The 16,887-nt window shown below is 31.3% G+C and overlaps 2 protein-coding genes across 6 annotated transcripts in view; both read right to left on the bottom strand.

The window, feature by feature from the left end:
* Positions 1 to 2,843: 2,843 nt before the first annotated feature.
* On the bottom strand, positions 2,844 to 8,631 carry LOC122712418 (scoloptoxin SSD14-like). 3 transcript variants are annotated; one of them, XM_043932093.1, is made up of 10 exons: positions 8,254 to 8,631; positions 7,664 to 7,801; positions 5,571 to 5,792; positions 5,276 to 5,499; positions 4,991 to 5,183; positions 4,717 to 4,917; positions 4,384 to 4,633; positions 3,981 to 4,174; positions 3,616 to 3,856; positions 2,844 to 3,353 (listed from the first exon to the last, which is right to left on the bottom strand). In XM_043932093.1, exons 2-10 carry the CDS (start codon positions 7,765 to 7,767, stop codon positions 3,090 to 3,092), a joined length of 1,893 nt encoding a protein of 630 aa, XP_043788028.1. In that variant the 5' UTR covers positions 7,768 to 7,801; positions 8,254 to 8,631; the 3' UTR covers positions 2,844 to 3,089. The 3 variants fall into 3 exon arrangements, with proteins under 3 accessions (XP_043788028.1, XP_043788027.1, XP_043788029.1); XM_043932092.1 differs by lacking the exons at positions 7,664 to 7,801; positions 8,254 to 8,631 and adding exons at positions 6,198 to 6,397; positions 6,591 to 6,841; XM_043932094.1 differs by lacking the exons at positions 7,664 to 7,801; positions 8,254 to 8,631 and adding an exon at positions 6,591 to 6,838.
* Positions 8,632 to 9,157: 526 nt separating this feature from the next.
* LOC122712417 (galanin receptor type 3-like) overlaps positions 9,158 to 16,887 on the bottom strand; it is a 56,124-nt gene continuing 48,394 nt past the window's right edge. For 2 of the 3 annotated variants that reach the window (XM_043932088.1, XM_043932090.1), the window contains exons 4-10: positions 15,318 to 15,455; positions 14,443 to 14,749; positions 13,395 to 13,643; positions 13,030 to 13,261; positions 12,733 to 12,966; positions 12,270 to 12,550; positions 9,158 to 11,408 (exon numbers count right to left, since the gene is read on the bottom strand). In XM_043932088.1, coding sequence (XP_043788023.1) covers positions 11,121 to 11,408; positions 12,270 to 12,550; positions 12,733 to 12,966; positions 13,030 to 13,261; positions 13,395 to 13,643; positions 14,443 to 14,749; positions 15,318 to 15,455 — 1,729 coding nt within the window. In that variant the 3' untranslated portion in view covers positions 9,158 to 11,120. Of the gene's footprint in view, positions 11,409 to 12,265; positions 12,551 to 12,732; positions 12,967 to 13,029; positions 13,262 to 13,394; positions 13,644 to 14,442; positions 14,750 to 15,317; positions 15,456 to 16,887 lie in introns of all 3 variants that reach the window. The other variant, XM_043932091.1, reaches the window with a different exon arrangement.

The following is a 16,887-nucleotide window of genomic DNA, read 5'->3' as shown; positions in this document are numbered from 1 at the left end:
TAGCAAATTAAATCTCTCTTTTCATTTATTTTTTATTTTAATCCAATTTTTCATTAAATTTTTCTAAAATAAAAAAATAAATTTTAACTTTTCTAATAAATATTATTAAATAATATTAAAATTTAATAAATGAAAGTTTAATAAGATCATATATCAAAGAACTAGAATTTAAAATTTCTAAAAAAATATTCTTGTTAATATTCTTGTTAATATTCTTGTTTGTATTAATCGCAGATATTAATATTTGCAATCGTTAAAATATAGTTTATTTTATAAATTACTTACTATTTAATACTTCAATACTTTTTATATTTTTAAATAATTTAAATATGAATAATCTTGCATGTTAAAATGTAACAATCTATGAACAAAAATAATTAATTAAGCTCATGTAATTATACTAGAAATTTATATACAAATTTAAAATATGTAATTTCATGATATATAGACAGCCCTGGTAATATATCTTTCTCCTGTTTTAAAATATTAATATTGATTCAAGTTTTCATATATTTGAATTTAGACGTAACTTTGTGGAAAATGTATGCTTGTATAGCTCTAGATTTATATATCAAATTTCTGTTATATGATATAATCTGTATGTTTGACAACAAACAATACATTGATCCATTACGCACGCGCAATCAACGTCTTGTTACAATGACTTCTAGAAGTATCCCTACCACTATAAACAAAATGTCGACGTATATTTTGCACTTATCGTGTTCACTGACATATCTTAAAAGATATAGAAAGAATGTAAAAATATTCACTTGCGGTATGATAAAGCAATTGGTCAAACATATTTTTTATTTTATATATTATAGAAAAATGATGTAAGTTAAAAAATATAATTTATAGTGATGAAATTTCAGATTGATTATCTTGAAACCGACTAAATATCGACTCAATATCATTTGAATCCAAGTAAGTTACCGAAAAATCTGTCCTTATTATTAATTATCCTTATTAATTAAATCCATATGTATGAAAAAATATAAATTATGCTTACATAATATATATATCTTTTATATTATACATTTATATTTATATATCTTTATGCAGTGTTAGATTATACATAATATCTATATTTACATTGTAATTGTAATAATAAAACACAGATTTTTTTTTATCTTATTCATTATAATTTATAGATTTATTTTTAATTTCAATTTATTCACAATTTATTAAAAAAATATTTAAATATTGTTATAATATAATATATGAGAAATATTTTGAAAAAAAATGAGAAAAGAATTTTAAAATTTAATAGATTTTAAAATCGATAATGGTTTTTACATTTTTTTTTCTTATTGAAAGTTGTTATATGTTGATAACGAATTGTGATTAATATGTTATTGACAGGAATATTGTGTTTTTTAAAATTATTTATAAAATATTGTTCAAGTTTATAATAATAGAAATTACAATTCATTTAATTTTGAGATTTGACATATATATATCATCCATACATAAAAATTTATACGCAGTATGTCAAATGAAAGGTCAGTCGAAACTACTATCGAACTACTATTCGTAAAATTACAATCGATTGAAAGGATATCGCATACATATAAAATTCCGTTAATCAAGTTGATCAATAGCACACAAATAGAAATATCGACAAAAATAAATATATATCAACAATGAAGCTGCAAAAGTTCTTAACACAATATATTTCAATTAACATTAGAAACTGTTAAGTAAAAAAATGAAAATTACTTTCTTTAAATTTCTTTCTTTATAATATAATATATATATATATTTAATATTATAATATTATGATATATTTTTAATATATTCTTTATAATATAATATAATAATTTTTTATAATATAATGGAATATCATATTTCAAATGGAATTAAAAAATATTATTACAACTTATTTTTTGAGTTAATAATATTTTTAATTATAATTTGTTTTTTCAAACTCCTTTTTCAATAAGAGATATGTGAATGATAATTAATAATTTATAATAATTTATATCCATAATATATAATTCATATAATATATTATAATAATGAATATATATTTAGTCAGTATAATATACATTATATATTTTGCAATTTGAAAAATTAGAAATTAGAATTAGAAAATATGAATATATAATAATTTATAATTTCTCCAAAAATATTTATAAAAGATATTTTGATAATTTATTGAATTATAAATATAACCAATATATTAGTAACTATATAGTATTATATAATAACTATATATATTTTATGCAATGTAGTATTTTATAAGAAATTTTTATGTATTTAAATAAATATATAGAGTACATTATTGATCGAAGTCTCGAATATGTATATATATTAAATTCATATTCCTCAAATAACTTAGATTATCTAGATTTAAGATATATAAAGAAAATATAAAATAATTTTCAAGGTTATATTTCATTATTCAAAAAACAATTTTTATTTTAAATTACTTCATAAATAATATTCTAAATTGATTGCATAATATTTTTAACTTTTTTGTAAATATTAATATATCATCCTTTTAATAAATCTTGTAAAAAAATATGAGATTCATTGTTATGCAGTTTAGTTGTTACTTAATAGCGGAAACTTTACATATGAATTTCCGCATGGATCGATAATGATAGATAGAATCTTATTCAGTTGAGTAAAGTTTTCTAAAATCTATATTGCAGTTATTCACTCAACTAATCAGAATAATTATGTTGCAATTATAAGCATATAACAGAATATTTTTACCAATAATTATATAAAAATTTTCTAAAGATTATTAATATTATTAATGATTAATGATTTTCAAACTAAAGTCTGTGAAAAAAAAAATCAGATATAAAAAAGTAATATATGTAAAAGTTTTATTGAAGAATTTTAATTTCGCATAAATTAACATAGAACAAATATCACAATATATTTTATCATGGAAAATTTCTCTTTAAAAGAAGTTTTATAACTTTATATGTATAACGTTATATAATTTTAAGATCAAATGTTGAAGAGTTTAATACTAAGAACTCGAACAACATTTATGATCAACACTTGTTAGCGATTTATATATTGGAAGATAGCATTTGTGTTTCACTCATAATTATTTATTTTAATAAAGTTTAATCAAGTCCATATACGTCTCCTCCTTTTCGGTAATCCGCATTTGCATATACTGTATTGTTTTCGGTAAAAATGACACAAGCCACACTACCACGAACTCTATAACGAGAAGTTACATGCCCGAATTTTTGCAAATTATCAATTACTGGCTTTGGCACGCCGTATTCGTAATTCATCTCTGGTGGGAATAACTGATGGTGTATTCTAGGAGCGTCTACAGCTTCCTTTACCGTTTGATTCATCCATATGATCTTAGCTATTATCTATAGATAATTCATTTTAAAAAATATATTTGATAAAATTAATTTGTTAGGATTAAATATTTAAAATATTATATGAAAATGAAATATAAGAATTAAAAGACGAAAAAAATAAGTCACAGAATGATAAATAAAGATTTAAATTCAATTAAAATAAAACGAAATAATTTCTTTTCATCATATTTTAATTATGTTATTAATCATCGAATGATATTTATGAAATATACAAAATAATAATAATAATAATCAATTGATAAATGCTGACCTGAGAAACTGTTGTAGTAATTTTAGTACCACCAGAAGCACCGATGACCATTCTTACATCGTCATTTGAGTCGACAAGAATTGAAGGTACCATAGAAGACAATGGTCTTTTCCCCGGAGCGATATAATTGTTCGGACTGGGTGGAATTCCAAAGTAACTAATTGTTGATGGTATACCAAAATCGTTCATTGCATTATTTAATAATATTCCGGTATTTTCGCTGACTACTCCGCTTCCGAAACTAATAAAAACATAATTTTTTTAATTTAACATTGTTCATTTAATTTATTGTGATACTAATTCTAATTAAAATTAATTAAGAGAAAATTTTATATAAAAATTTCATGTTTGCAAAGTAAACATACTAGAAATTAATAGTACTAGTAGCTGATACTGCATCTCCATTTGGAGCTAATACCGAAACATGGGCAGTCCCATGATCTTTTGCATTGCTTATTGTGTGTGCTCCATAATGCGCGGAATCATTCCAAGTTTTATAATCATCTATCATCATTTGTGTCTTTTTCGCATGAATCTTTGATGTCAAGTTCTTTGTTAGCTTAAATAAAATGACATTAAAAATAATATATATATTAATAATATTACAAATTTAATTTTATACTAAATTTTCATATAATAGTATTTCTTTTTAGAAATTTTAGAATATATATATATGTATATATTTATTTCTAAATTTGTGATATATATATAATGAGCTCCGAAATAATAGAGAATATATTTGTTTATTAAATTGCAGTGTTTACTAACTTCTTTCATATCAACAAATTCTTTATCACCCATATCATTTCTTAACGCGTAAGCGTATTTAAACGTTTCTATCATTCGATGATATGTAAGAGTAGTTCGATTAAAATCAGCTATACTATCACGTGTAAAATTAAACCTGTCGAAGATATTTAAAATATAGGTGAGAATAGCTCCACTCGCAGGCAATCCGACTGTAAATAATTTCATTCCATTAGTGAGATTTGATACAAGAGGTTCATCCCACGTTACTCTAGAAATAATTTCAATGATTAAAATATGCAATTTTTTACAAATTGCAATTCATTATTGATAAATAATTTGTATTTTAATTACCTATAATTATTTAAATCTTTCATTGTTATAATGCTTCCTTTATCTTGTAAATCTTGTACCAAAAATTTACCTAATGTTCCATTGTAAAATTCTGAAATCCCTTTTTTTGCAATTATCTGCAAAGTTTTGCAAAGTATTTTTGGTTTAATAATTGTTCCCGGTAAATAAAAATCATTTGTTTGTGGATCTACAAATAATTCTCTGAAATGAAAAAAAGCATGTAACTTTTATTGATTTTATAGGTAATCAATTATGAAAATCACACGACGTTTACTTTAGAACACGATCTTTATAAATATTTTTTGCGTTATATTTGAATCCGTCGTGTTGAATTTTTGTCAAATTATATCCTTTTTCACATATCTCGATCGAAGGACTGAATAAATCAGCCCAAGGTAATTTACCGAAACGTTTATGAGCTTCCCAGTATCCTGCCAATTCTCCAGGAACAGCAATAGCCAATGGACCTAATATATCAATATAAAATTTTTTATTATTTTTTATTTTATTCATTAAAAAAAAAAAGAAGAAAGAAAAAAATAAAAAAAAATAAATTTACCGAACATCGATGCTTCCTGTGGTTTACCATTATACATTGTAGCATTTGCAGCTAATGGAGCACGATCTCTTGCAGTTAACGTATAGGCACGCTTAGAAGCTTTATCATAAATTGTCATGAAAAATCCACCTCCAATGCCCATACTTTGCATATTTACGAGACCATTGCAAATCATTGCCGAAATAGTAGCATCCACTGCTGATCCATTTTTTAATAGAATCATCCTGTGAGAAAAAATTTATTAATAATTCAATTGTATATATAATTTAATGTAATATAACACAATTTTACATACTTGCCCACAAGTGCACATGGTGCTCCATCTGCACAAACAGCACCATGTTTAAACATTTTTAATTTACTCCATGAAGGGGGTAATGGTAGTTCCGGATCGGGTGGTATTTCTTGGGTTTTTACATTTCTGGCACCATAAATAGTGCAGATTGCTATTATTGCAAGAATCAACGTGGTTAATATTATTCCCGCTATTACAATATTTCTTGTAGTAATGTAAGATCTGAAAATGGGAAAGAAAAGAAATAAAAAAAAATAAATTATCTTTGAAACTTTTTAATTAAGTGTTAAATCAATCTATAAAAAAATAATGATAAAATAAAATTATAAAATGTTTTTTTATTTCTTATTTTAGGTGCCAATAGCAGAGCATATTATAGAACATAAAATTTTGTTTGAAAAAACTTAAAAGTAAACAAAAATCAATATGAAATCAAATTCATTGCAAAATTTATATGCAATTGTCGATAAACATAATATCTTGTCCTAATCTGGAATTTTATACAGAATATGTATAATAAATTTATACATATTAATTTAAAAAATCAAAGTTGTGCGTAGAAGTTGTAAATATTTTATAAAATATTTTATAAATTCGCGCGCGGTGACTTGCGCAAAGCGGACTCACTTGTCAATTCGCAGCCTCGCAAAGAATCCTCTTGCTTTGCTACGATGAGGTGAGTACGAGCGCAATAGCCGAGTTGTTCCGATGTCATCCGAATCGAAGAAATTTTGTTTATCGTTACTATAGTACTGACGATGTTCGTCAGTACTAGCATACGCGGAACTGGTACTGGATGAGGGTGAGGAAGTCATATTTTTTCTCTGCTACAAAGAGCAATGATAAAATGTAATGTTAGCGATTTTTTTTATCGACCAACATCGACGATAACTGTTACCAAAACGTCAAACGAACAATTATCGCCATCTTTGAACGATTCAACTAAACATATCGTGATGTAACCACAATCACACTTATATAGATAAAGTTTCTTTTGTTGGTGCATTATTTAACACTTACTGTTAGAGACAAACGATTTTTGATCACCATTCACATTCACTTTTCTCACACCGACCTCTTTTTCGTTTTATCGAGGACTCTTGATCCATATCGTTCATGTTATCAGAGAAATTTGTTCGTCGAAATTCATACGAAAGATTAACCGCATCGTCCGAAGATGAACAGCACCAGCTGACCGGAGAAAATCAATCTGAGTTTGCGCATTTCTCGCCACTAGTGCAGAATTGTTTCCTGAGTTAACGTCACGTGCACATGTATCATTCCTAATTTGAAAAATTTGACAAGTAAAACAAACAACTGTTGCAATTTTTACATAATTTTACATAACTTTTTTTTACATAATTGTTGCAACGATTATTTTTTATTTTTCAAGTCTTTCTTTCGGTACAGTACAAATAGATAATGTTTCAAGATAAAGTTTAAATAGTATAAGTAAAATGAAATATAACTATTTATAGAGAAAATCATATATCATTCTGTATTTATATACATTATCGAATTTTTTAGCCAAATGAAAAACAAAGTTATGTTATTAAACTAAATATTATACAAAATTTAAAAGAAAAATTCTTAAAGATCTGATTAACTGATTATTGTAAAATACATATAAAACATATGTTTAGATTATAAAAAATATATAATGCTTATTAAATATTCAATTTTATATTCATTCGTTATATCATAAAATTTTTATGTTGCTTTACGATATGATTTTATTGTTTGAAAAACGATAAAAAGTTTATTTAACCTATTTTATAGTGGTAATCAATATTGGATTTGTTATATCTTATTTATCTTTTCTATATAATTTATAATTTTTATTCAATTTTTCTTATAATAGAAAAATTAATTTTATTATTATAAAAGAGAACGATTAAAGAAAAGTTCGTGTAAAACAATGTGTAAATAAATATCTTTTAAGAAGTAATATCTAGATCGCATATACACATATAAACTGGGATCAGGAATTAGCATGCAATTGCGATAATTTATAATTATTATAAGAATATAATCATTTTATACCAAACAAAATTTTGTGTTAATAATATTTCATATTATTTATTTATGATTACCTTAATATTTTTCGAGTATTCCGCATATCCTGCAAACTGTTTCTCCTCGGCATTTTCTCCACAAATTCGATACTTTCAGAAGCACTACGTTGCTCAATCGTCATCTGATACAATTCATTTGATCACTTCGTGGAAAGCCTGAAAATTTAAATTTAAACAACAATAAACAATAAGTGAGATCGTGCATGAGCTCGAACCACGTGTTGTCAAGTGAAGTGACGGGTTTACATATTTATGAGGAAGATAATCGGCTACATAAAAGATTGTTCGACACGTATTTGCAACTAATACTAAGCATCGTAATAACGCGAAAATCGCTACGATTGCGTGATCCTAAATACGGATCAATTAGCGATTGAAGCCTATACGTATAGCTTTTCAAAGCAAGATTTCCATGCCGGTTACAAGCGATCACGAGCTCAATCAAATCTTTAACACGGACATTCCCCCGTTCTTCCCCCGTTATCCCAATCATTAAACGTAATAACAACAATAATCCTCGTTCGTCCCAATTCTAATCGTTATCCACGAGAAAAGAATCACGTTTAGAAAGATCTTTCAAGTTATCGCGAATATTTCATTATTAATACCTTTCTTCGAAGTACACTCTTCTCTTCACCAAAATATTGATCGAACGATCATCATCCTACGATCACTTGTCGAGTGAATCGCGCGAAATTAATCGACGATCGAACAAATCTCACGAATTCTCGAATAAATTTGAATGAAACGAATCAACGATCGAGCGAAACAAACGTTTCGTCACATGAAAACATCGAACGCGTGTCGCTTCGCAGCAATGTTTCATCGAGCTGTGCCCCGGCCGGATCGTCGGTCGACTGCCGATTTAACTCGCGGCGAAAACGTTTCGAAACGTGTTTGCGGGATACGCCCAAGACAGAGAAGGGATTGTTATTTTTTGCTTGCGCGCAGACCAATTTAATTCCCCTTATTTCCAGATGATAATTTTATAGCGTCTGGTGGTAGCAATGTGTCTGTCATTGAAAATTTTTTCTTTATTTCTACGGATAAATTAATTTCGGCAGTTTAGCTCTTCTTGTTCCATCGAAACGATCCTGCGACGAATCTTCGCTTAAATCTGTTACAAGTCCCTCGACTCGAGTTCCAACACAATGTCCAATAATGATTGAGAAAATGTCGGGTTTAATAGTCGAGTACCTTATTAAATGACGAACTTTAACATCCTGTACAATGCACCGTTGTTACGTGAGCACTTGCTAATAACATTAGTATATCGATTTTTTTCTTTTCCTTAACAAGCACTTAAAAGTAAAATAAAAAAAAAGAGGTAGATGGAATAATATAAAATACAAAGGATGAAAAGAATAATTGTTATCGATGATAATTTCCTGATAATAAAGACGATCGTTTTGATCTATTTTATCCATGTTTGTTTATTTATTTTAAATAATTATCTCGTATCTTAGAATTTATTTATCATCGATTTTCAAATGGAAAATGTTACGAATTATCTAAAGAAGAATCAATAAGATCCAGGGACGATGTTCTTTTTTTTTTCAGAATATTTTTCCATTTTATTTGCACTAACGACGTACACTCAAACATCATTTAGATCGCGATATTTTAATATCATTAACATTAATTTCAACACGCGATACCTGACAAAAATTTTTCTCGCCGGAATGATGAAATACATTTGTGTTCCGTGAACAAGAAATTCAACGAACGGCGATATCGCCTCGTTATTTTCTAATTGACGAATCCAAAAGCAAGTAAACACATACTCTGGCTTATTACGCAAACTTGCAACATGACAGTGCATCAAGATTTTCGCAGAATCGATCTCACTCTTTGTAACATCGTAATATATTTCTTTCCGAGAATAATAGGGAAATATTGTGTATCTCAAACATCATAAAAAAAGGAATGTCGATTCTGAAAGAAATTTCACGGATATGTTACAAATTAATCGTTTAAATCGAACAACATTTTTTTTTTTTTCTTCTAAAATTTTGTTCTCGTGTACAACACTCGCCTACTGCTTAAAAAACAATAAATAATTTTCTTCTCCATTTTCAACGATTCTTAAAAATAAGAACATTTTGAACTTGATTTACGTTCACGCATTCGCGCACGCACATACACACATACACACACGCACGCACGCGCATATATACATACGTTAAATTCGTCCATCGTCTACAAAATTCGAAACATCAATTCCAATAACCACCAACATTAATATCATTTAACTCTTTAGGTGATTGTTTGCTACACCTAATTGCAAGTAAATCCACCGTGTCGGTGCAAACACAGTGGTTGGCCATTGATTGTACAAATTTGCTAGGTAAAAAGTGTCCGTCTCTTTGATAACGTGTATCTCTTCTCGTGTATAGTATATCATCAACGTAGCTTATCGTTTGCTATCAATAGACTCGCATCAACGACCGCCCACATTAACTGATCTACGCATCAATGATTAAATTTTTTCGATGAGTCCCTCTCTTCCCAACTTCCTCATTCCCATTTACAGTTCCAATCCAATGCAAATTTTTCTCGTTCCTCGTTTCCTCATAATCATCCACAAGGATGATTCTTCTAAAGTTTTTCAAAAATTATCTTAATATTTTGTTCTCTAAATATTTTTTTCTATTAATCACTTCCACACTTTTCTTGAAATACTTGGAAAAAAGAGAGAAACAAGAAAGAAAAACAAATTATACGTAAAAAGATGATATCAAATAGAAATATTACCTATTTTATCCATATTAAAATGAACGTCAATTTCACACACTTATTTATTTATTCGATCGAATTATGCGCTGTAAACGGTAAATTAACTTTCGTCAATATTTAATATTTGCTCTGTCAAATATATCTGTCTTTTATCATTAAACCCATTAATTAGGAACATCATCAAATTCGATGAAAGAAATTATTGGCCATCACCTCTTAACATTAACACGATGGCAATACTTCTTTAAGTCTCCGTAACTTTTATATATATATATATGTATAGCCATGATCAACTTTCTTTTCTTTCCATAAAGGGGGTCGAATTTTTCATTTGAGATTATATCGGTTTTTCTTGCGATTATCGTAAGAAGACCGCGAATTTTCTCTCGTTAACGTTGCTCTTTCGTGATTTCTTTCGTTGGAAGTATAAAAATATAATTTCAGGATATGTCGATACATTGCGGCTGAATATCGAGCACGTCCAACTTCCTCTCCATTATTATTACGGAACCATTGTTCAAGGGCCAATCTCAAAATCTCAAAATATATTGAATTCTTAAAAGAATAACAGAATCCTTTTGATCCAAACTTGGAAGATCACCAAGTGGTCTCGAAAGGATTTCGAACACGTTGAGAGATCGGTGTATATCGATGTATACAAATTATGCAAGAGGAGGAGGAAAAGAAAAAAAATGATAATAAATTAGAAACGGTGAGAAATGACAAGTTCGATGGAAACTTAAGATGACGAGGTGAGAAGGGGCCTTCTTTGAGCGGTCTCCTTGCAATCCTGAGGGACGTCCGGTTTTCGAATCGTTTTCGATTTCCGCCTTAATTGGTTGCACTTTTCTGCCTCTGTTTCCTCCTCGATCGTCTCAAAATTATCCTCTTCCATGCTCTTGTCCGCCATTTCCTTCGACTCGATCTCGTCGACGCTGCTCCAACTGTTGTCGCTTTCGCTATGCTCCCTCTCTTTCTTCCCACCGTTCATCTTTTCCTTCTCTTTCTCCCGACAGCCTCCGTTTTCCTGCGCATATCATTCGTTACGGTGAACATTAAGCAATAAGCGGTTAATTTTGTAGAAACCAACGCGTGTGAAATTTCAGTATCGTTATCGAGGTGGAAAATTACATCAATGATTGCATTACTTTACATTTATGTGACATATACATGGATAATTTGAAATGTTTACTTTACGTGTGAGTAATTTGAAAAAAAAGTTTAGTTATTAAAATGAATAAAAAAAATGTTCGATTGATATAAATTAAAAAAAAAAAAAAAAGAGACTATACTCGATAAAAATGTACATATTTTATTTGTGTCAGAATTTTATTTGCATATTAAAAAGTGACAAAATAATTTGACGATGAACGAATTGGAAATTATTTAAAATTTTGGCTTGGTTAAAATTTTACGAATGTACTTAAAAATTATTCTTCAAAATAATGTTCCGCAAAACAAATCTCGATCTATCTGTTTATTAGGATTAAATTGTAAAAAGATTCTGCTTATTTCAATTACATCAATTACTCAACGCTTCTTTTACATCATCTTTTAAAAAGTAATCAATAAGACTTATATAAGCAATATTAAAAATCATAAACAATCAAAGAAAAAAAAAATGCGAACAAAAACAAAACTTTACCATGGTATGTAAAATAAATTATTGAATAAAATAAAATAATCAGAATGAATGGGAAAAATTCTTTCCATCTCGTTCTCTTTTTATGATGGAAAACATATTCCGCCTTTAATTCATCGAAAAACCGTAACATGTGCATAAGATTTGTGATATTGAGAATATCGTCCAATACGCGTGCAATACATTTCGACAAAAAGATGCTTGTATCCGGTTGTGTGGCGTCCTTCGACTCGCATACTTACTTACCACGGTGGTCAATTTGCTGGGCATCGTGGTGGTGGTTGTGGTGGCCGTCGTGTCCGTGGTATCGCTGCTCTCGCTGTTATTGCTGGGTCTGGCGCCAACAAGAAGGGCCCCCTCCTCTAAATTTTTTCCACGAACGAGTCTTCTCGATGCAGACCACATGTCCGATGAACTCTTAGCATTGGCCTTGGCGAGTTTCTGCGCGACGCCAGTCGTCCATACACTGGCCTCACTGCTGCCCGTGCTGCTGTCGCTTCCGGTACTGCAGTGCCGCCATCTTCGTTCTGTTCGACACGCACAAGCGAAACGTAAATCTCTTTCGCGCAAATAATGATAGAAAGCTTTTCTCTTTTTCTCAAAAATACAAAAATACAACATAACTACGTGTATCATCGAGCATTTTTCTCGTCGAAAAATATCGAGAGAAAAAAAAAAAACAAAAATTTAGAAAAATATAAATACACACTATCACAGGGAAGAGCATTGACTAGAAAAGGTTTCCTCAGCATTGGACTTCCACCATCTTGGCTATCCTCGCTGCACGCTCTCGTTATAAGTATTCTAGGGCTTCTTCTAGGTGTCTCGTTCATCGCTATGGAGCAACCAGCGCCCACGTCCGCACCTATGAAGTCGCTTCTGTAATGCGGGCCCATCAGGCTCGCCGCACTAGCGCTCGACCTCACTAATTTACTGCTTTCACCTGTGTCACAAATTATAGCCGTTTATTATCACGCGGCAGGCCGGCGTTATCAGTAACAATAACCTGATTCGGAAGTTGGGACTCGAAGCGTATTACACGAAGCGGCGGGTTGCAATCTGGTTCGATGAAAGCCGAGATTATTGCTGTCGAAGCTGTTTCCGGTTCTGCAGGATCCCAACGCGAGCAGCGCCTCGCTTAGCCTTCGCTGCAACGGCGGGAAAGGGAAGAAAGAGCCGGTTCCGCTTCCGGACGGTCTTCTCGATCCCGCCGCGCTCGGTGTTCGCGCTTGGATCTCCTGAATTTAGAATTGTGATCGTCTTTCGAATATTGTAAAAAAGAAGAAGAGGAGGAAGAAGAAAAACATAGAAGATGATCTTTTTTTTTAAACAAAACGCTCTTGGATGGAAAATTCATGTTCTCGTGATTACTTGTTGCAGCTCCGATTTGGTAGCCTTCTTCCGCCAATAATTCTGCACCGATCGTCTAAGGGTCTGCGATTTTAATCCGTAGAGGAGGCCGTTGATGGGCGGAGAACAGGCGAGCAGGAGGGAAGCCAACGAAGCGAGTTTCGTATGATTGTAGAGATACTGCCGATTCCCAACGTCGCAAACTTCCCAAAGAATCAGTCCGCAATAGGGGAAATAAAGCAAGTAAAGAGAGCCAACTAGTTGCATCACCTAGAAATTCAATGGTAGCCTCGATATACGCTACGTGGGATAATTTTAATCACAATTCAATTGCGCGTCGAGGGTGTAACGAGCAGGGGGGGGGGAAGGTATCGACAAATAAAGGAAAGGACTCATTAGACGGAATTATATTATTAATCCGCTATAATTAATTAATCGATCGTCAAAGAGTGCATGATATTATTGCACGATAAGATTAATGCGCCGTTTTATGATGTTTGTCGTTCTTCATTCGAATTGACAAATTGTCGTTGAAAATAATGCGGTAATTTAACGCAAAAGTAGAAATGTTGATATTTGTCGAAAGATAATTTTCAAATAATCGAATTCAACGATAGCAATGAATATTTGTTAACCTTTCTCGAAAAAAGTTTACGCGATATATTTGAAAGAGATACAAAATACCCTGTTCCCTCATTTTACGTAAATATTTAATATCATTTATATCGTGTTCATTCGTTTATATTAAACATATATGCAAAATATTTCGCACGGATATAATTATTACGTAACTCAAACGCTCTAAAGAACGACTCTAAAAATCTAAGTAACAATGAAATCAAACTCGAAGAAACTTCAAAGAATTTAAAATCCCTCCCTTAAAAATCCCCTTCGATCTTTCTCTCTCTAAAATTGGCATTATCTTGCGGCGCGATGCGCCTCGTCCGTGCCATTTCCATATCCGTGAAATTACCCATCCGGATATCTGCGTTCCGTTGATATCACGCGATATCACGAAAATTATACAGTGCAAACGAAAATTAGCGAGAAGATGTGGTTGTGTACAAACCGTTTTGGCTGCGCTGTGAAATCGGGGCGGGCTGACGACCGAAGGTGCCGTGACAGTGGGCACGAAAAACGGGTTCCGCTGATGGGTGATGGTCGCCTGCGCGCTCAATGTCACTTCGTAAATCGCGCTGGCGATTCGGTGCCTGTGATAACGGGCGATCCCGAGCACGCGCAAATTGCACACGGTTACGAGGACCGCGGGCAGAGCCAGGCCCAGGATCGCGTAAACGGCACCGTAGAGAGCCGCAGCCAAGCCCCACGAATCGTTGCCGAAGTCCGGCGCGCAGCAACCGAGGCCCGGGCTGTATCTGTGGCAACGATCATTCAGGGCTCATGAAGCATTTCGTTCTTTCGTCGTCGCCGGTTTGCCTGCATTTCTCGTCTTGTCTGGATTCATTTCGGGAATAGTGGAGATACTGGTGTGAAGATTGGAGATCTCGGTATAGGGTATAGGAAAGACGAGATATCAATGCATGAATTTCGCATCTCGAAATTCCATGCATTTCGAATTCGTATTTTTCCGTATTTTTTTTTTTTTTTCTTCCTTCCGAGAAATCATTACATGAACGGAATTTCCGACGATTTTAAAGGTAGAGAATCTAATTAATCCCAGCCTTGGGACACGCTAACAAGCGCAAGTAAACGCGGATGAAATATTGCTTTCGATGAAGAAATCGAAACCCGGGTTTATCTGGGTTGCGGCGGACATTCATCACGCAACGAGTTTCTTTCTTTCGGACAACGAAGAAAACCTGTCTTCGTTCTTGACAAAATCTATCCTTATCCATAAGAATGGGAAAAGAAGTGGGAAAGGATAGATGAAAAGGGTCGAAGAAATGAAACGTATAATTTGTTTTACGAGTGGTGTGGACGAACCTGTAAGGTGGTACCAGGCCCCAGAAGGGGAGCACGCACAAGAGTAATGCCCCTGTCCAAGATGCAGCTAGGCCAACTGCAACGCGTCGTGGTGATACCAATGCGGCGTAATGCAGGGGTGCCGCGATCGCGTAATATCTGCGCAAAAGATAACGTCATTAAGCTTGATTTATATCGTTCTTTAAGTAATATGCAATACGATATATACCCAAATAACGGTATTCAAATGAAGATACTTTTAGAATTTATGCACCTCCTAACAATTTAGTTAGTAATCAGTTAGAACAATTTGTCATCTGTATTGATATATATCGTAATATCGCGATCTAAGAACCGAAACTTTCGTACATAGCGTTGGTTCAGTGGCAGAGTTGCGCCCCAGGATGATATCAGATCGATATTTTTTGTTTCATTTATTTATTGCTAAATATATTTTTACGATATTTTTAAAAAAAAAAAAAAGAAAACGCTGTCGCTCTTTGATTAAACGAAGTGAAGTTCGTTTGTGGCAAATTTTTCCAAGGAAAGAAAATTCCTCGACGATCGTTCGAAATCGAATCGAATCCTTTCACAGCATATCGTGTCACAGGCTTGTGACATCGAATACTTTTAAACGGTTGTTCCGGAATTATCGGAATGCACGAGTGAATAATGAAAAAGTAAGTGGCAAATAGGATGGAAGAGAAGAGGTCACGACATTGTCGAAAAGGAATGCGATTCGGTTTAAATTGGCGTGGTCTGTGAATAAAATATCGAGCATGTTCGATCGGTTTGAAATCGGGCACCCACGATATTTCCAAGTGATGAAGGAGCTACGTGTCACATTATATTTTTATCTGCGTAACTTCCCTCGGCTCCTGTTTCTCTTTACTTCTTCACGAGCGTGATAAATATTTGTTAAAGGAACGTGACTTTATATTGTATGGAAATGAATCTTGTTATAACTTCCATATGATTTATTTTACGTTTTTTTTTTTTAAAATTTATATATTTCACGCGAAATCCTGTATGAATGAATTAAAAAGTATTAAAAAAAAAAAAAAATTAAAAGTCAAGGTTTCATCAAGGTCAAATTGAAGGACCAAAGATTAAAAGTCAAAGTGGTTACTTGAAAATTAAAATGGAGGATCGATATCGATTAAAGATCAAAGGATAAATAAATTTTGATATATATTGTGATGATAATTAAGAAACAATTCATGATTTTAAACGTGTATAACATAAAGAATTAAAAATCAGAATTATCTTATTAATACAGAGTAATAATATATTTCAATGTTTGTATATTAAGAGTTCTCTAATTTACATAAATTTAAATACGGGTTCATGGGTTACGTTGATATATTCGCGTATATATTTTAATTCATGTACATTTTAATCATTATCCGACTATTTAAGTATACATATTTCCTCGAACAATTTTACGGAATAAAAATGTATTCCCATAAATTTTTTTAAATTATAGATAACAAATTTTTCTTAATAAAATTTAATCAATTAATTTTTTTTCATACAAATATTTCAATAGTGAATATGCATTTATAGGCACATCTGTTGTATGCGAAATAGT

This window comes from Apis laboriosa, unplaced genomic scaffold, assembly GCF_014066325.1.
Source record: "Apis laboriosa isolate Shangri-la unplaced genomic scaffold, ASM1406632v1 scaffold1_cov151, whole genome shotgun sequence".
Classification (NCBI taxonomy): Eukaryota; Metazoa; Arthropoda; class Insecta; order Hymenoptera; family Apidae; genus Apis; species Apis laboriosa.
Note: the sequence above shows the minus strand (reverse complement) of the source record. Positions and strands in the feature narration are given on the sequence as shown.